A 20,675-nucleotide genomic window follows, 5' to 3' on the forward strand; every position below is an offset into this window, starting at 1 on the left:
ATTTTTAAAAATATTTTAAGTTAAAAAATTTGTACCAAAACTGAAACTATTTTTATTGTACCAGGAGTTCATTTAACAAACAAGCTAAAAGGAATTATGGTGAATTATTGATATTTGAGTGGGGCTAAAATTGCAATTCTATCATTTAAGTTTTGACTAAAGGATCAAGACCCCTGGAAGGGAATTTATGTGAAATTAATTTTAATTTTTCTATATTTAATTTTAAAATCTTAAAAAATATATTTTTTCATGTTTTCTAACATTTTATGTAAAAAAATGAATTTTTGGCAATTTTATAAATAAGTTTTAAAATGATTGGTTTTTTTAATGTGATACTTAAGATAATATCCACATGTATAACCGTATAGATACATAATAAAATCTGTTTTCTTACCCTTAGTAATGTATTTGCTAATTGTATGTATCAATTAAAATATATTAAATTATTTTTAATTTTTTAAAAATTAAAATTTATATTATTTCATAAAAATGTTTTTATTTTAAAAAGTTAATTTACATGTCCTCCACATTTTTTTGTTTAATTGAATGATGATGTCTCTTTTTTTTTAGGAAAAATAGAGTAAATTACAACCAACATAGACAACATTAGAATTAGATAGCATAGAAGTATTATTTAATCGGATTTGATCAGCAACTCTAGTAGGGGTAACATGAAACACACGGGCCCAAACGAAAACTCTTTTATTAGACCAATCAAGATATGGGGGGCAAAGTCCGCTTCTCTTGAAATCTATTTAATGACCACTTGCTAATCACATTTGCATAGTTCTTGGATACGTAATATAAAATCTCTATTCACTTGTCATTTGAAACTCCCCATGAATACTTGTAATAGTCTGAGTGCAGTCAGTCTCAAGAAAATCTCCTTCCAGTTAAAATCTCATGCAAGTTGACGGTCATAAATAACCCAAAGTTCAGCTTGTTCAATACTGCATCTTTCAATATTTCTCCCAATCTCCCAAAGCCACCTACCAGTTTATCTCTTCCAATAATGATGATGTTTCATTTTATTATTAACTAATGATCATCAAATATTATTTCATATTAAAATGTGTTTTAAATTATGGAGCCTACATTAGTTTAATAAATAAAATGCTAACATATCAAATAAAGACATTATCCACTTATCATAATTTTAAAAATGCCACCTAGGATTGTTTCTAAATAAATTTTAACGTTCTAAAGTCACTCATCATTTTATAATCTGAAAATGACTCATTATTGTAAAAAGAATATAATAAAAAGCTGATTGAGTTTTAGCTTGATTGATATCTAACATTATTGTCAATGTAAGAGGATATGAGTTTCAAATACATTGAAGTGAATTATCCTCTTATTTAGGAGTTGGAGGAAGACTATGAATAACTCTATGCATTATATAAAAAAGAACATATATGATAAAAAATTATAATGATGAGATTAAAATTAAAAAATACAAAAAAAATGGAATTTATAGAATGAAAGATTAATTTACAGTTGGTAAAATAATTTATTTACAGTAGTCACCGACAACAAGAACAAATAATTAATTTCTAAAGGAAACGTTAAAAAACAGATTATTTATATGATTTGAAAATCTGATGTCTTTCTCGTCTCTTTTGTTGGCTTTTTCTTTCCGACCTTTGTTTTTCTAGAACTGCGCGGTGGTCCTTTTTTTTCTTTAATTAGGAGTATTCGTTTTGAATAAGAGGTGGGGTTGACCCGCAAATTGATATGTCAAATTTTTTTTTAAATTTTTATTTCATGAATTTTGAATAATTTTTAATTAATTTAATCGGATTAATGAATTAATAATTTTATCAGTTAGACTACCGATTCGATTTTAAAATCTTAATTTTAATTTTTTTAACAAGATTTGTTCGGGCAATGGTAATATTAGATTATTGAGAATTGTTATTAGAAGATTTCGTCATGATAGAGTACTATTGTGATGATATAATTCAGAAATTTGGAACATTAGATGATGAAAGTGAGGATTGATCATTTAGAACTTTACTTTATGTGAATAACTGATATGTTATGCCTCTTGAGCTCTTGACATTGCCTTATCGCTTGATCGGAGCTTGTCGTCGAATTTGCATTTGTTTGACAGTAACGATATCTGTGCATAACTTTGTATTTATTTTATTTCTCATATGTACTATAAATCATGCTTATATATGTATGATTATGGTTTAGAATTCTTATTAATGACGTATTTTTCTTTAAAAATAAGCGAAATATAAATATGGTAATTCTAGGGAATGAATCATTCATTGAAATTAATATTTTTTGTACATTAAACTTACACGTCTCATATTCATAATTAAATAACTAATCATTTAAAAAGAGAAAATAGAATTTAGTCATGCCAATTCACTAAAATTTGGCTAATATAATTTGTAAACAATATTAACTATATCTAGGGTGAAATTGTTCTTTACTAACATATTTCTTTTTATTAATACTAAAAATTTTATCACTAAAAACCACATATTTGAAACATAAATTTATGTTTAAAAATAATATACAATAAATAATTAGTTGTATAGTTTAAAAATTAATAGTAACACGTGAAATGTGCACGATTTTAAAATGAAAAAACTACATTAGATTATAAATAAAACAAAATTTAAATACATGAATATGTCATATTAAGAATACTAAATGAATACGATCATTTGTCATTGTTTTGTCATCAATCATAAGTTGGTGACACCGTCTTAAACAACAACATTATCAATATACACAATTGATAGAGGAAATAAAGTTTGCATAAAAAATTTAAAATGTATAAATAAATCAAAATAAAGTTTTGGTTGAGTCGCAAATTTAAGATCTACCAATGCAAAATGTATATAACAAATATACTTATTAAAATTTTATATATTATTTTATTAGTTTAAATCTCATTATGTATAAAATTTTATTGGTTTATAGAAATATATATAAAAAGACAAAAACACCTTCTTAATCATGTAAGTTATTTAGCAAATATGTTTTATTTTTAATTGAGTTGAGATCCAATTATTAGGTGACACCAATAAAAATATTTATAAATAGAATAGATATTCGAATGGTAAGAATATTGTTTGTTGTGATATTTATTCATTAATAAATATGGTTTGTTTATAAAAAAACAATTAATCAATAAAATAAATACAAATCAAAATCACTTGTATGTATTCAACATAGAGTTTTCCATGGCCAAATCAAGTAAAAAATTTAGGCCCATTTTGTAGGTTCGACTCAAAATATGGGCTTAAATTTTTGTCCAATTCCGACCTGCTCTGTCTATATAAATTTTTTTTATATTATCTCTTTATATAAAAATAAAATTTAAAAAGATATAATATATAAAATACATTAAAAATATTAAAATAAATACTTCTCAACAAATAGAAAAAAATAAAAAAATAAACTTAAATAAGACTAAGATAAGTGTAATTTAGCAAACAAATACTTCTAAAATAGTAGCAAAATTAATAATAAAACAATAACAATAAATTAGTAGCAATATAATAGTAAAATGATACCAAAACAACGAAAAACAGTAAAAAAAAAGAGCAACATCCATTTTTACAAATTCGGGTCAAGCTAGGCCCGCGCCAAAAATATTTACTCAATACTCGATTAGATTAAAAAACAGAACTTATTTTTTTATCCAAAACTATTTTTCAAACTAATAATTTTACTTAAATCCTTTCATTTTTTGAACATAGCGTTGTTTTTATTATCATTCACGATGTTATTGTTGTAATTTAATAATGGTACCCTATTTGTACAAAGACGTCGCATATTTATAGTAACGCACCTTAACATATGAAATGTATTTAATTTCACCCACTACAACCAAAACATTTAAAATTTATTTAATAAAAGGAAAAGATTGAAAAATAAAAAATAAATGTGATAAAGAATGGAAATGCACAATTTAGGTCAAATTAATATAATTTAAGTTGAATTATTGGAAACAGCACTTAATAGCATGGGTTTTGGCATTTAGGATAAGTCCTGGAACACAATGTCACATCTTTTTCATTCTTTTGTTTTGAGCCCATTTTGTTTATTTTTCATTTTTTTATTACAAATTAATCTTATTTTTCATTTTTTATAAATAATTTTATTTCTATTATTCTCCATTTGGACTTTACTTACATGACAGATAATAAAAATTTCATCAGAAATCATAGATATTTTATACAATTATACCCACACATAGATATTTATTTATTAAGAAATCTTAAAGAAATTTCCATAACCTATTTTACAGCTTACGAACTTTGACAAAATAATTTTCCTTTTTTTATTTTAAAGCATTCACTTGCATAATAAAATGTTACATATATTTTACCCTAAATAAATGTACATATTTTAGGTATGTTATTTATTTTTGGTTGGTATCACTTCATTTTCCCTTTATTTTAAGTCTTAACCCACTTAATGGAAAAGGCTAGAGAGAATTAAAAATAGAATAAGATAAGCAGTGACCCTTAATTTAAAAAAATGATATAGAAATTACCAAAAACAAAATAAAGAAAAGATAAAGAACATGTTTGGATAAGTGTTAGAGAAAATAAAATAAAAAAAAACTAATTTATTAAAGAATGGATTAAGTTTTTAAAATTATAAATCAATTTTGTTTTTTATGCAATTATATAATTAATTTTTTGATAGTTTTTTATAGGTTTTAACTATATATGCTTTTGTTTGGTACAAGTGTCTAGGATTACCCATAACCCCCTCTTCAATTCATAAATAGTAGAATAATGTGTTTCAACGCATTCGAACTCATGTCATCCTGAATTGATAACAATGCCCATGCCAATCGAGCTAAGACTCAATTGACAATTGAAATTTTAATTGAGTTTCAACCATACACATTTATTTTATGTCGGATAAATATAATTATTTTTGTATGCAATACATATACATAAAATGATGCTATATCAATAATTGTGTTAATAAAGTTGTACAAAATGAAAGTTCATATATAAAATTACACATTAAACCAAAGTTTATGTATAATTTTGAGACTAATCCCTTACAAAATTTTTAAAAAAACTATTAAGTATAGATAATTAAAATATATTTAAGTTTGATTTAAAATAAATTTGAAGATAATTATCTTTTTTTTGGGTAACAGGAAAAAAGAATTATTTAATTATGAAAGATCAAACATGCTATCAATTATTAACTGGTGAAAGATTAAACAGAGAGCTATATGAAAAATCTGGGCGCCAATTGAGGATTTCTTCATCATTCTAGTTAAGAAGTGAGTGGCATAATTCGCCTCCTTTCATATTTACTCAAAACCTACCCTTCATTCACAAATGTACAGTTTCCAAATTCTTAAAACCAAGTCTCTACGTAACTACCCTCTCAAACCATCATAGATACCTTTAATAGTAAATGCACAATTCAATTTAACAATAACATTACTCCATTTAGCATTCCACGCGATCATTAGACAGTTATTCATAACTCCCAAATTATTTAAAAGTTTAAAAATTGTAAGAGTAATGCTAACAATTTGAAAATACAAAAATAATTAAAAATTTTAGGTTGATACTCCAGTACTTGTACAAGTACCATTATTATATATTTAGATTTTTTAAAATGTTAATTAATTAATTATTATTGTTAACAAGTTCCAAGATCCAATGTCCAAACTACAAACTATTAAACTATTTAAATGTTTTTTATTTATTATAAATTAAAGAAAAAAAAACCCACTAAAACAGCATGTGCAATGACAGTCCACAACTTGCCTCTTAAGTCAAACACCCAAGTCTGAAACCGCAATTACCGACCAGACCAAACAAGTGAGAGACACAAAGCTGCTTCAGCTTTGGACTTATTAGGCTTAATCACTTTTACTAAGACATGATATCAACATGTTATAGCTTTCTTTTAAAACAAAAAAAAACTGAATAATTAATTAAAATTAAATAAAAAATTATAATCGAACTAAATTTAGTAAAATGATATTTAAAAATGAGATGATTATAGTATACAAATGGAGAAATAAAAAAGATTAAGTTAATGCATAGTTTTATATTATTAAATAGTTCAATTACTAAAGTTAATACAACCACTTAAAACCCAAGTGTTCCACTGTGGCACAAGAATTAAAATTTTCTTCCTTTTTCATTAAAAAATTAAAATTGGCTGTAAATCACTTTAGGAAGCTTCAAATAGTATAAAGCCAAGCCTCACTGAACTAAGCTCATACTAGCAATAACCTAAGCTAGGCTGTTTTTTCATTATTTTTATTTTCATTTCTTTTTATATTTAAAATCTTGAAGATACCTTGCCCCTCCTGCAACCGCCTTATCTTTCTCTTTCCTTGCTCTCTTCTCTAAATACAAAGGCTTTACAAAGCTAAAAGAGAAGCGTTTTAATGCCTACCAACCGCCTTTAAGCTCTTTATCTTTCTTAAAAATCTTGTAGCTAAAAGGGTTTTTATTTCTTTGTTTCCCAAACTAAGAAGCATAGAAGTTCAGTTTTCTTTCATATTTTTTTTCCCTTCTGTTTCATTAAAGGATGAATAAACAAGATGTCATGAAGTTGCAGGTACTTGATTTAGTTTAGTTATGTCACTGTTTTTTTTTCAATAATGCTGTAATTATATTTCCTTGTTTTTGTTTTAGTTTTAACACTGTTTCTGTTTTTTTTTTTGGGTTCAGACTTGGGTTCTGAAAGTTAACATACAGTGTAGCTGTGATGGGTGTAAGCAGAAAATAAGGAAACTATTGCAGAAAGTTGATGGTTTGCATGTTGATTACATATGGTTTTATTTAAGTTTTTTTTTTCCTTTTGGGTTATTGATTTTCTTTTATTTATGATTTAGGGGTGTATACCACTAGTATAAATGCTGAGCAAGGGAAGGTAACAGTGACTGGTAATGTTGATCCGGTTGTACTCATTAAGAAGCTGCAGAAATCAGGGAAACATGCACAGCTACTGGGAGGGGCTCAAAAGGGTCCAAACAATTTCCCAAACCAGCTAGCCAACCAGTTCAAGAACATGAACATGGATGGTGGCAAAGGTGGGAAAGACAACAAATCCCCAAAGGGTGGGGGTGGGGGTGGGGGTGGTGGTGGTGGGAATAACCAGCAGAAAGGTGGGCAGCAATTTACACATCAACAGATACAGCAAATGATGATGCAAGGGTTTAACCCTTCCAAAGACCAGAAATCTGTGAAGTTTCAGTTGCCTGAGGATGATTTAGATGGAAGTGATGATGATTTTGATGATGAGTTCGATGATGAATTTGATGATGAGTTTGATGATGATGAAGATGATGAGTTTGATGATGAGGAATTTGGTCATGGACATGGCCATGGGAAAGGGAATCATCAAATGCAAAACAAGATGGTAGCTATGGGGGGAAAAGGGCCAAATGGCATGATTAATGGTCTTGCCATGAATGGTAAGAAAGGAGGTGGTGGTGGTGGTGGGGATAATGGTAAGAAAGGAGGAGGTATTGATATGCCTATGTTAATGAAAGGCATGGGGGATTTTGATGGTGGGAAGCATGGTAATGGAGGAAAGAAAGGAGGTGGTGAAAAGAACAAAGGAGGGAAAGGAAACAATGGGGAAGGAGATAAAAAGAGTGGTAAAAAAGGAGGAGGTGGTGGTTTGCTTGGATTTTTCAAGAAGGATAAAGGTGAAAAAGATTTTTCAAGTAAGGGTAAAAATGAATGGGATGGTAGTGGTGGTAAAAAGAAGGGTTCCCACAATGGAAATGGAGGCAATGGTGGTGGTGGAAACAATAATGGCAATGGAGCTAAAAAGGGTGGAGGCAAAAATGGTGGTGGTGGGGGCCATGAGATGATGAACAAAATTAAAAGTGGTGGGTTTCAAGACATTGATGTTATTAATCATGGCAAAGGAGGTGGGGGTGGGGGTGGTGCCGGCGGCGGCGGTAAGAATATGGGGCAGATGGGCCAAATGGGTGGTCAGATGGGTCACATGGGTCCAATGGGTGGTCAGATGGGTTATAACATGGGCCAAATGGGAAACCATCCGATGAACCAGATGAGTAATTTTGCTGCAGTGCAAGGACTACCAGCAGCAATGAATAATGGTGGTGGGTATTATCAAGGGATGGGACCAGGAAATCCTTATAATCAGCCTCAATATATGGCAGCCATGATGATGAACCAACAACGTGCAAATGGAGGGATGTATCCACCCATGATGTATGCTCATCAACCATATCCCCAACCAAATTATGGACCTCCACCCATGCATCCACCCCCATCTGAATCTTATGCTCATTACTTCAGTGATGAAAACGCAAACAGCTGTAGTATCATGTAAAATTTTCCCCATTTTAGTGCCATTTTCTCCCTTCTTTGCTTTTGGGTTTTTCATTTTAGGGTGGTTTTTTTATACATGCTTTGCGAGGTTCAAGAAGACATTTGCTTATGTTTTTCTTGCCAATGGAAAATGTTTAGTTTTCCCTATAGTCATTCCCCAAACAGTCTTTGGGTCACTATGTAGAAGAGAAGTGTAGTTAAAGTTTGAGGGATATATAATGAAGTATATATAGTTGCTTTCTCAAAAGATGTACCAAATGTAGGTTTTTATGTATTGTTGGTTTCAAATATAAAAAAGAACATGGTTGGGCATCAATCCCTATCTAAAGGGTCCATTTGGTTTTCAGGTTTTGACTTCCCCATTTTTCTTTCTTATCATTGCAATCTTCAATTATTTTTGCTTTGAAGAAATTCCATTGAGAGGGCTATCTTGCTTTTTGAGTTTAGAAGGTGAAGTGTTTTCATACTCATTTTATAACAATGTTCAACTTTTTAGGCATTTGTCCTTTACTTTTGCGTTTTCTAGTTTTTGTTTAGAAGCCATGAGCCCATCACCCATCTCTGCCACTACTTTTTATTAGCCATTTGTAGAACCCAATTAGTGGAGTTGCACTATAGCCATGAACTTGAGCCTACTTTTGAAAGGCATGAATAAGTTTTCAGCTGTCTTTGTCTATGAAATTTAGGTAACGGGTTTTTAGGTCATGTTATGATGTCATTGATGTATACAAGAAAATAAATATGTTACTTGTACACAACAATGGCCTCTAATTCTAGGCAAAGCCAGTAAGGTCCATGGAGCCCTCTATGAGTTCACGATTCACATGTTTCAAAGCCTGATTTTCAGGCAGCTAAATGCAAATCACTCATGAACCTTCACATGAGAAATGTCACGACACAAAGATGCCTTGATTTTAAGAACTAAATTGCCAATAAATAACACCTTTTGATGCCCTCCTTGCTTAACCTTTTCCTTGTTCCATTCATGGCTTCTTCTTCCCTTTATTTTCTTCTCATATTCCTTTCCATTTCTTCTTTCACCCTTTTATCACAATCCCAAACAAGTTCCAAGCTAAACAAGCTTGTTTTGCCAATTCACCAAGATAACAAGACCAATCTCTATGTTGCCAACATTTATAAAAGAACTCCATTATTGCAAATCCCATTTGTTGTGGACTTGAATGGGAGGTTATTATGGGTTACTTGCGAACAAAACTACCTTTCTTCGACCTACCGTGCCCCTCGATGCTATTCGACTCAATGTGCTAGAGCCAACACACACTATTGCCACACTTGCTTCTCCAAGGCCAGACCGGGGTGCCACAACAACACATGTGGGCTCATGTCGGTGAACCCTGTGACGGGCTTAACTGCCATGAGCGAGCTTGCACAAGATGTTCTGTCAATCTATTCCACTCAAGGGTCTAACCCTGGTCCCCTTGTTAAGATACCTCGGTTCTTGTTCACTTGTGCACCTTCCCTTTTGCTGCAACCAGTGTTACCAGGGAATGTTCAAGGGATAGCTGGATTAGGGCATTCCCCTATTTCTCTACCCACTCAACTTGCCTCACACTTTGGATATGCTGGCTTTGCCCCAACATTTGCCTTATGTCTAGCTCCAAATGGGGTCATTTTCTTTGGGGATAGCCCTTATTATATGCTTCCTGGTATTGATATTTCACTCCCTTTAGGCTACACTCCATTGATCATTAGTCCACTAGGAGAGTACTACATAGAAGTGAAATCAATCAAAATAAATAACAAGGATGTTCCATTAAACACAACTCTGTTATCAATCGATAGACGAGGCATTGGAGGTACAAAGCTCAGCACAATAAATCCTTACACCATTCTCGAACACTCGATCTTCAAATCTGTCACTGAATTTTTCACTAAAGAGCTCTCTGGTATTCCCCTTGTAAAGCCAGTGGAACCGTTTGAGGTTTGTTTTAACTCGAAAAGTATCGACAAAAGAACCAGGGTTGGACCAAAGGTTCCTACTATCGACCTTGTGCTCCATGACCAACATGTTATATGGAGGATTTACGGATCGAACTCTGTGGTTGAAGCTACACCAGGAGTTTCTTGCTTAGCCTTTGTTGACGGAGGACTCAACACTCGAGCTGCAATTGTTATTGGGGCTTACCAAATGGAGAATAATCTTATACTGTTTGACATGGCAAGATCAAGGCTGGGATTCAGCTCTTCCCTGCTGTTTTTTAAGACTTCTTGTAATAACTTAATTTCACTGCTATTCCATAAAGAGAATGATTTTGTTTTAGCCCATTGCATATATTAGCTTGTGCTTGCTAGTAGTTGATCTTTAGCTGGTATTATGTTATACAACTATAAAAAAATATACAAGGACCCTATCCGGGATCCGACTTAAGATCTAACCTGATTATTCAACCTAAAATACCTATAGTTTAAATAACTTCAGGCACTTCATTTGAGGGGCTTCTTCTCTATTTTCTAGGTCAGAACAACATCCCCTCAATTTTTGACTCTTGATTTTGACATCCGTTGTACAACTTCCCATGTTGCAATGAAATGGAAGAAAACAAGGATTAAAGATGCATAGATTTGAAGTTACTACTTAATGAGTTTTGGTAATTTGAAAAATTAAATATTGAAAAATCAATTATGAAAAATCAAGTAATGAAAGATTAAATATTAAAAAAAATCAATATTGAATTTAAATTAGAGTTAATTTCATCATACATCCCTATATTATAACCTCCATTCTAAGTTGATCCTTAAACTTTAGAACATTCTAATTTCATCCTTAAATTATTGATGTTATATCAATAAGGTCATTTCATTACTAAAATGTTAATTTAATCATTAATTGGGACATCAAATCTTATTTAGTATAGTTTAAAATGCAAAATTTAAAGAAAAATGAATCTTATTAAATTTATAGAAGTTTTCAAAACTTTTCAAAAAGTAAAGAAAAATGAGGTTTTCAAAACTTTTACAGAAGTTTTATTATTCACTCTCTCTTTTTTCGTTTTTAATTTTTAAAATTTATACAGTAATGTTTTACTTTTTTTTAAAATTTTCGTTTTAAATTATGTCACATAAGATTTAGTGTGTCATTTAACAATTAAATTAACGATTTTAATAATATAAGGACATGATTGACATAACATCAATAGTTTTGAGATGTAATTAGAATGTTTTGAAGTTTAAAAATTAATTTATAATGAGAATCATAGTTTGAGGACATTTAATGCAATTGACTCTTTAAATTATAAAATTCGTTTGGTATGCTACTTCAAATTAAGTAGTATTTGTTTGATAAATGTAAATTTTAAAGGGTTAATGTACTATTTGCCCCCCAAAGTTGTACCTAATTATCACTTAAAGTACTTAATTTTTTTTGTATCAATTTGATACTAAAATGATAATTGAATGCAATTTTGGAGGACAAATAGTATATTAACCTAATTTTTTAAACTATGAAATTCTTTATTGTACATTTTTATCCTTATCCTTTTATAAATATTTTACATTATTTTAAACAAAGTCAAGTTTTAGATGACTTTGAATATAAATGCTAAAAATTTTATACCTAAAAAAATTATTGAATAAAAGAAGAGAATGAAGAAATAAAGATATTTATGAAAAAGATAAAAGTAAGTTGTGCTTTATTCCTGGAGTGGGCATATATTTATACACATAAATTATCACAAAATTCATAGATAAAAGGAGTTAACTCAAATAAATTTAAAAATTAAAATTCAGAAGAGAAATTTAGTTTCCCAATGATTTGGTCAACCAATACGCCTTCTCAAGTTTGAGGTTCTGGAGCAACACCTAACTTGAGGTTATGCATAAAGATTGATTTAGGCTGTGCTTTTACAAGTGTGTCAAGAATTTGATTCATCGTAGGAATGTGAGTAGCATTCAAATTTGAAAAAAAAAGGATAATTGCAAGTAGCTTGAGCAATGTTGGAAAGAGTGCTACGAGCAGTGTCAACTACTCCAGGCATTGATGAAGAACAAAGATGAGCACAACGATATGTTTACATAATTTAGTTTTCTTACATCTACGAGGCCTTACCTAGAGAGAGAATCTACTATCTTAACACTTCATACAACAAATGATTACAAATTCTAATACTCACCACATTATTAACCTCACTATTGCACCTAAGATCTAGATCATTTTCCTCTAATTTCCCCATGAGAACTTAGTTTGTAAAACAAATGACTCACTTGGTTACTTACAAAATGCACCCTGAAAAATAAGTTCTAAAGAATAGAATAAATGCTAAAACTCTCTACACCCCTTTACCTACACAAGCCTTTAATATATTAGAAGTTAACACTTGTTAAGATAAAGATCACTTATATTCAATCTTCTTATTAAAATAACAAGATAATTAGTAGGGATAACATCCTCAATATGACCAAGATAGATCTTCAAATCCTTAAGAGATGTTACCCATTTATCCGATCTAGTCTAATCTCTTCAAAATAGAAAAGTAAATTTCATTAATTCAATCCAAACCAATCTTTAAGATATGTTCCTATAATAGGTTTGGATATCATAAATAGGCTTGCACACGTCCAAGGTATCAACCATGATCATAGCTCAAGGAGTTTGTTACCAAAATTGCTTAGTCCATGTATAGTAAGTTATCATGTTGAGTAATGTCAGACACCAGTGGACACTCCTCCTAGGCATTTTTCATAAACTACCTCAATAAACAAATTTCTTTGATCATAATCACAAATGGAATGTAAATCTATCTCAAGATGTTTTATTTTTCTATGCAAAATCGGATGCTGGCTCTAAGATGTTACACTTTTATTATTGCAAAAGATTTTTGGAGGATGAAATAGTGGAAGTTTGAGCTCTTTTACCATATTCATGACCCAAAGAGTTTTAGAGGCAACAATTGTGATGGCTCGATATTCAAATTTAGTGGAGGAGCGAACGATGGTAGGTTATTTCTTTGGGGACCAATTTACTAGATTTGGACCAAAATAAAGCATAAAATCAATTGTCAAACTATGATAAGTGTGATCACTTTCCCTATCATTGTCTGAGTACTTATAAAGATTTGGATCCAAATGATAAGTGAACCGAATACCATAGATGGAGGTTTGTTTCAAGTACAAAAGAATGTGTTTCACTGCTTTCCAATGTAAGAACAATAGAGCATGAGCAAACTACAAAAGTTTGTTCATAAAAAATTAAATATCAAATCTTGTAAAGGAAAGATATTGGAATTTCTCAATAGTTATTCGGTATATAGTGACATCAGTAGGGTTAACTTATTTTGAAACTTGTAATGGTGAGATGAACTCATTTGAGTAAGAACTCCTTTATTGTCTTGCATCATTGTGCCATTTAGGATATCGTGAATGTATTTACTTTGTGATAAGAATAGACTATCTATAGTTGGTATTACTTCTATCCTAAAAAAAAAATTAATGAACCAAATTCTTTTAAGTGAAAATTTCTATGAAATAAAAGTAATAACATGTTGAACAATTGTTGAATTACTGTTAGTCACGATAATGTCGTATACATAAACATAAAAATAAATTAAAATACTAGACTCATCATGGATAAATAAGGATGCATCACAAGTAGATTATTTGAGGCCAATTTTAGTAGAAATTTTGTGAGTCCTTGGTTCGATTAAGGTTCCTGCTTGAGTCCATATATCGCACTTTTAACTGGCAAGCATAGTTAAGATGATTATGATCTTCAAAACCTAATGGTTGTCTCACATAAACTTATTGATCAATATAGCCTTGTAGAAAAGCATTGTTGACATCAATATGTTTTATTGACCACTAATTTTGAACAACAATTGATAGTATAAGGAGAATGGTTGTTTACTTAATGACAGGACTAAAAGTAGGATGATAGTCCACATCTTCCCGTTGAGTGTACCATTTTGTAACAAGTCAAGCTTTGTAAAGTTCAATTGAATTTTTGCTTAATTTTACAAATCCATTTGTGGTCAATTACATTGGCATTTGAATCTCAAAGAAAAGGGTTTAGGTTTCATTACTTTTTAAGATATCAAACTCCTCTTACATCGTTGCTTGCTAGTGTAGATATTTGGTAACTTGTTTGAAAGAGGTGACTCAAAGTTATGTGAGTTAGATAATAAAAAAAGTTACTTAGCCTTGAAAATTTGATTTCGAGAGCAAGTGATGACATAGTTTAGTTGATTGAAGTGAGGGATGATTAAAATATAATTTTAACCTTAGCCTAATCACCATTTTTACAGTTTATCCAAAAAATAATGTATATCATAATTTTCAACAACTAAAACGCCTAAATATAATACTATTTATATCTCTTACAACTATATCATATTAACAGTAATCATCAAAATTAATCTTTACAAGTAGTAAAAGCTAAACAATTAATATAATATGGGACTTTAGAATTTCCAAAATCTTCTCATTACCATTAAGTTGTAAACTAATTAAACTCTCTTTTTAAAACTTAAATATTAAGTTAAAATATGTTACTAGTCCCTGTACTTTTATAAAATTTGAGATTTAGTCCTTATACTTTAAAAATAAAATAAAAATTCAATTTTCTTATTTTTTAATTTAAAAATCCTAATTCAATCATTATTGTCGTTCGTTATTTCTATTAAAAATTTTCAACTTATCATGTTTATTTTTTGTTAATAATATCTTATGTCATATAAAAGTTGCCTAATCAACATGCTAAATTGACAAATTTTAATAAAAAATATTTACAATTTTAATAATTAAACTAAAATTTTTAAATAAAAATGTATAAAAACTTGATTCTTAACTTTTAAGTAGGAAACTAGTGTAACACCACTTACCTGTATCAGACACCGGGACAGGGTTTGAGGCGTTACCGGACTTAAACATAAACATTCATACCAAACTGGGTAATAAAAAATGCGTCCAATTTAAAACCAGACATAGATATGCATATCGTCCCTTATACAAGTCTACGAGGCCCAAAACATACATTGGGAGTGGTTTGAGACTAAACCGAGGAATTTTGGAACTTTTACAACATTTAGAAAATTTTCTTGTTTTGGAGGGTCACACGCTCATATGGGTAGGCCGTGTGGTCTCACACGCCCGTGTGGCTTGGGACACGCCAGTGTCCTTATCCCGTGTAACTCTCTGTTTATGACGTTATTAACAAAATAGGGTCACACGGCCAAGTCACACGCCTGTGTGCTAGGCCTTGTGGCGAATTTAATTTTCATGAATTTTCATAAATAAGGAGTAAACTTCACACGGCCAGGGCACATGTCCATGTCCTAAGGCTGTGTCTCTCACACGGCCGAGACACACTGCCGTGTCTCGTGCCCGTGTGCTTACTACTGGGCATTTTGTTTCTCAAAACTAAGGTACCGTGTGTCACACACGGCCTAGACATATGCCTGTGTGTCTATCAGTGTGGACAACTTTGAGGCTATTTTCCAAGCCATTTGCCACCCTTATTTACTCAAACGCATACATAATTTCAAGGGAATTTATCATGACATACTTAAGTGCTTAAACATCATCAATTAAGTCATGTTCATGGCAACACCATATCAACTTATACATGCTCATGTTACCATACCTTGTTAAGCCATGTTTACCAAATCACATGCAATATGCAACATCAATTTACTCCATTTTACACATTCATATCTTAGTTGTCATCATGTCATTTACTCACGATTCCATCATCATCATTCATGATCACATCTACAATTCAACCATGCCAAACAATTTTAACCACAACATGCATGACCTTAGCACATCCAGGATATATGAATAGGTTTACACCCTAATAATCAATATGAACCAAAGCTCATGGCCATATACAAAATGAATAGTCAAGTCATTATTAGCCAACGTATTGGGCCAAACTAATATGACACATAAACAAAAAGACCAAGTCCCCTATATATGCCATATTCAAAATATCAAAACCAATTATACCCAAATGACTAAGTTGATAGTGTGATCGATACTCTGACGACTTTCGATCGCCGAGCTAGCTTGACGACACTAAAAGGAATAAAAAAAAAGGAAGAGGGTAAGTTTTAAGCTTAGTAAATTTACATGTAAATAATAAGCAACATTAAACAAGTATTAACATACGCATAACATATTATAAATTTGCACATAATCATCAAATGATCATAGGCATATCTTACTCATTTGCATCTTTACCAATAATGCATCATAAACTGAGCTCATATCTCATGAGTTTTGCGTACGTACCTGTATCACTTCATAACATAATCATAGCCTTTCACATCTTTGGTAAAATCTTCAAATTACCCGTTGAACCACTTGAAATACTAAAGGATACCTGTAACAGCCTAATTTTCAGTGGTATCGGGAATAGAGATTTGAGATCACCAAATCCGACGGGTGAGTTAAAATTTAATAAATTAATACCTATGAGTCAAATGCGAATATAAAAGCATTTTTGAATTAGTGAATTTGGTGATTTAAAAGAATTAATTAGGTAAATTGGGTCGAGAATGAGGTATCGAGACCTCAACTTCATAAATCGAGCCATAAATATTTTTAGAAATATTTATGGAGTGTTGGTGAGGTAGTATTAAAATTTAGTCAGAAAATTTTGACGTTTGGGTGGTTAATTAAATAAAAAGGACTAAATTGAAAAGGGTGTAAAAGTTGCTAGAAGGATTAAATAGCTCAATTGTCAAATGAGGAAGGACCTAAAGTGAAAATAGTCCTAAAGGAGATATTTTGGGCGGCGATAGCTGAGAAAAATCAGGAAACGGATGAAATAAGGGCAAAATTGGAAAATTGCCAAAATTGGCTAAATAAAAATGGGACTAAATTGGAATATCTAGAATTTTCTTCATTTCTCTTCATATTCATCAGCTGAAAAATAGCCATGGAGGAGAGTTCAAGCTGGTTTTCATACTCTAGCTTCATGTAAGTTTAATTCTTGCCTTCTCCTTGAAATTTTTATGTTTTTGTGACTTTTACAACTAGGTCCACTTGTTGAATTCATTAGTTTTTGATTCTATGAAAGAAATTGAAAGTTTCTATGAATATGTGCTGGAAGTATACGATTATTTGGCATGGAATTAGAGCTTTAAATTGTTTATATGCTGATTTTATTGAAAGAATTGAATAGAAAGTGAATGTTTGGGACCTAATTGTAAAAGAGTTTGAAGTTAGAGTTTTATATGGAAATTCTGAATTTAAATAATTATGAAATAACTTATAATGTCTAGGAAAAGTATTAATTGAGAAAATTATCTTAATGGAGGGGTTATTTGAGTAAGGACCGAATTGTATGAATTATGAAATTTGGGGCAAAATAGAAATCAACATTTTGCACTAAAACTGTTTTGGATAGCAGCAATAGTCTAACTTTTAAAAATCATCAAAAATTGTAGAAATGGAATTAGAGGATTAATAAAATATGAAATTAAAGCTTATTGAGTCTAGTTTCTTATAGAAGAAATTATGTAAGCAATGGAGTTGTAAATAATGAGATATGATAAATTTTGTGAGACAAGATCATAATGATTTCGGGTTCCCCTGTTCTTATTTTGTAAAATCATAAAAAAATGGATAAAAATAATTAGAGGCTTAAATTTATATGTTTAGAATCCTGAATGAGTCTATTTTCAAGAGAAACAAACGAGAACATCATTCGAATCCTGTATAAGAAGCTAATTAATTTTTAGTGAAGAAGGGTCGGAACTGTCAGACAGCAGAACAGGGGAGACTTCAATGAATAAACTGTATTAATTGGCCCAACCAAAAATTATGAAATTTTTATGCTAAGAAGATATATGAGTCTAGTTTTTGGGAAAATTTATGGATCTTAATTTTGAGTTCTGTAGCTCAAGATAAAAATAATTTAGTGACTATGACACAGATGGACAGCTTGAATATTCACATAAGTAGATAATGAAAATTATGGATAATGTTACCTACAAGTGTGTTGTTTATACTAAGGATGTGGATGGAGAGGAGGAGGAGGAAAATATACAAAAATATATGAATGACTCGTGTATAAATTGATCGCATGCCCGATAATAATCGATAAGTGTTGGGTTAGAAATGATATAATGTTTTATTTGGAATATTTATTATGAAATTATGATTATCATTATAATACAAAAATTGAACTTGTGAGTTTATATGGCTAAATGTTATGATTATCTGTTCATTTTTATGAATTTCATGATGTGTTATTTCATATGTATCGATGATAAAATCGTGAATAATGTAAAAGCATGAAAATTGAATAAATGATCAAATTGAGCATTTCAGTTCAGTGACAAGATGAATTGAAGGAAAAGACCATGGTTGGACCATGGCAATAAGTGATAAGTGATAGCTTCGGCTACACTTATCTGATTAAGGACAAATGAAAGTGATAAGTAGTAGCTTCGGCTACACTCATCTGATCAAGGAAAGTGAAAGTGATAAGTGATAGCTTCTGCTACACCTATCTGATCAGGGACAAATGACAAGTGAAAAGTGGTAGCTTCGGCTACCTGATCAGTGAAAAGTGGTAGCTCCGGCTACCTGATCAGTGAAAAATGGTAGCTCCGGCTACCTGATCAGTGAAAAATGGTAGCTCCGGCTACCTGATCAGTGAAAAATGGTAGCTCCGGCTACCTGATCAGTGAAAAATGGTAGCTCCGGCTACCTGATCAGTGAATAGTGGTAGCTTCAGCTACAAGTGACAAGTGATTTCCGTATAAGACCATATCTGAGATATGGCATCGGTGTGATATATGCTACTGTATAAGACCATATTTGGGATATGGCATCAGTGAGATATATGATTCGTGTAAGACCATAGCTGGGCTATGGCATCAATATATGAATATGTGTAAGACCATAGCTGGGCTATGGCATCATTATGTGAAGATGTGTAAGACCATAGTTGAACTATGGCATCGAGAAAACGAAGTACTCAATTCCGTAAGACGTTCACTAATTTGACAAAGTTTGGTAAGTGTTACATGGAATTATGTGATACAAGGAAGTACGAGTTGATAAGATACGAGTATAGAACTTGGTTGATAAATGAATTCATTTGTGATTATACAATTGTTCATCTTGAATGTACTGTCCATATGTATTGATAATTCAAATGTTTTAATGAATAAAGTTCTGACATGGAATAAATTGAACACGAGATAAATAATCATGAAATTGAACTCGGAATTCATGAAAATGACGGTTATTGATATATGGAGACATGAGACATTGATATATGAATATGGAAAGTGTTTGATAAATGTGTTTATTCATAATTATGGAATTATATACCTCATGTGTACTATTTGCATAAAGATGATATTTCAAATACTTTGGTTATTTAAGCTTAAATATGAAATAATATGAAATCAAGATAAGTTGTTATGAAAATATATTTAGATTACAGAGATATTTTGATATGGCTGATATATGTTGTATGATTACATAACGTGAAATTGTGTATATATATGAGAAATTTAATGAGAATTGAGCCCATACACGTTTCTTGTTATTTATATGAAGTGTACGACTGACACGGGTGATAAAGTTATAAACAGAGAGTTACAAGGGTTGAAAACATGAGCGTGTGGCTCTCCAAAGTGTGAAATTTTTTTAAGTGTTACAAAAGTTTCATATGTTTACGGTTTGGTCCTAAACCACCCTAAATGTATGTTTTGGGCCATGTAGGCCCATATAAGGGACGTTAAACATATGTATGAAAGTTTTTAATTTAGAAGAAATTTTATGGCTAATTTTTACATGATTGATCATATTAAGTTCAGTAATGCATCGTACCCTATTCTAGGCTCGGAATACGGGTAGGGGATGTTACAATACCCGGGAAAATCTCATACATATAATAATACGTCAATGTCATATCCCAGATATGGTCTTACATGGGATCACATATATCGATGCCGATAGCCCAACTATGGTCTTACTGATATCTCGTATTGATGCCATGTCCCAGACATGGTCTTACGCGAAATCAAATATTGATGCCATATCCCAGATATGGTCTTACAAGAAATCACACATAACCCTAATGTCATGACATTTGTATCTATCTATTCCTAAGGTTCAACAGAGAATTTTACCACATCGAATCCTCGTCGATCGTATTCATAAAAATAATTAAAAAATTCATGCAATATCAAAATATTAAATGCATAATACAAAGTTGCATTATTTACACACAAACTTACCTTGGAACAAAATATGGACAACTAATTGGATTTAGTCCAAAATCTTGCTCTTTCCCCGGTCTAGGTCCGGACTCCGTTTTTCTTGATCTGTAATAGAAAATTTAGCTCATTTAATTATTATATTGTTCAAATC

General features: G+C 30.9%; 2 protein-coding genes across 2 annotated transcripts; both read left to right on the plus strand.

Annotated features, from left to right (window-relative positions):
- The first annotated feature begins 6,230 nt into the window (after positions 1-6,230).
- LOC107887701 (heavy metal-associated isoprenylated plant protein 34) lies at positions 6,231-8,643 on the plus strand. Its single transcript, XM_016811940.2, has 3 exons — positions 6,231-6,576; positions 6,690-6,771; positions 6,854-8,643. Exons 1-3 carry the CDS (start codon positions 6,547-6,549, stop codon positions 8,326-8,328), a joined length of 1,587 nt encoding a protein of 528 aa, XP_016667429.1. The 5' UTR covers positions 6,231-6,546; the 3' UTR covers positions 8,329-8,643.
- A 33-nt stretch (positions 8,644-8,676) lies between these two features.
- On the plus strand, positions 8,677-10,761 carry LOC107887708 (gamma conglutin 1). The gene has a single exon (XM_016811947.2). It carries the CDS (start codon positions 9,277-9,279, stop codon positions 10,624-10,626), a length of 1,350 nt encoding a protein of 449 aa, XP_016667436.1. The 5' UTR covers positions 8,677-9,276; the 3' UTR covers positions 10,627-10,761.
- The last annotated feature ends 9,914 nt before the right edge of the window (positions 10,762-20,675 follow it).

The sequence above is a fragment of the Gossypium hirsutum genome, chromosome A11, assembly GCF_007990345.1.
Source record: "Gossypium hirsutum isolate 1008001.06 chromosome A11, Gossypium_hirsutum_v2.1, whole genome shotgun sequence".
Classification (NCBI taxonomy): Eukaryota; Viridiplantae; Streptophyta; class Magnoliopsida; order Malvales; family Malvaceae; genus Gossypium; species Gossypium hirsutum.

What these genes read in the sequence shown, in the direction of transcription:
- LOC107887708 (XM_016811947.2), top strand. Translation starts at nt 9,277, where the DNA reads ATGCCCTCCTTGCTTAACCTTTTCCTTGTTCCATTCATGGCTTCTTCT.
- LOC107887701 (XM_016811940.2), top strand. Translation starts at nt 6,547, where the DNA reads ATGAATAAACAAGATGTCATGAAGTTGCAG. An exon ending in AAGATGTCATGAAGTTGCAG is followed by an intron (nt 6,577 to 6,689) that starts GTACTTGATTTA and finishes TTTTGGGTTCAG; the next exon opens with ACTTGGGTTCTGAAAGTTAA. An exon ending in ACTATTGCAGAAAGTTGATG is followed by an intron (nt 6,772 to 6,853) that starts GTTTGCATGTTG and finishes TTTATGATTTAG; the next exon opens with GGGTGTATACCACTAGTATA.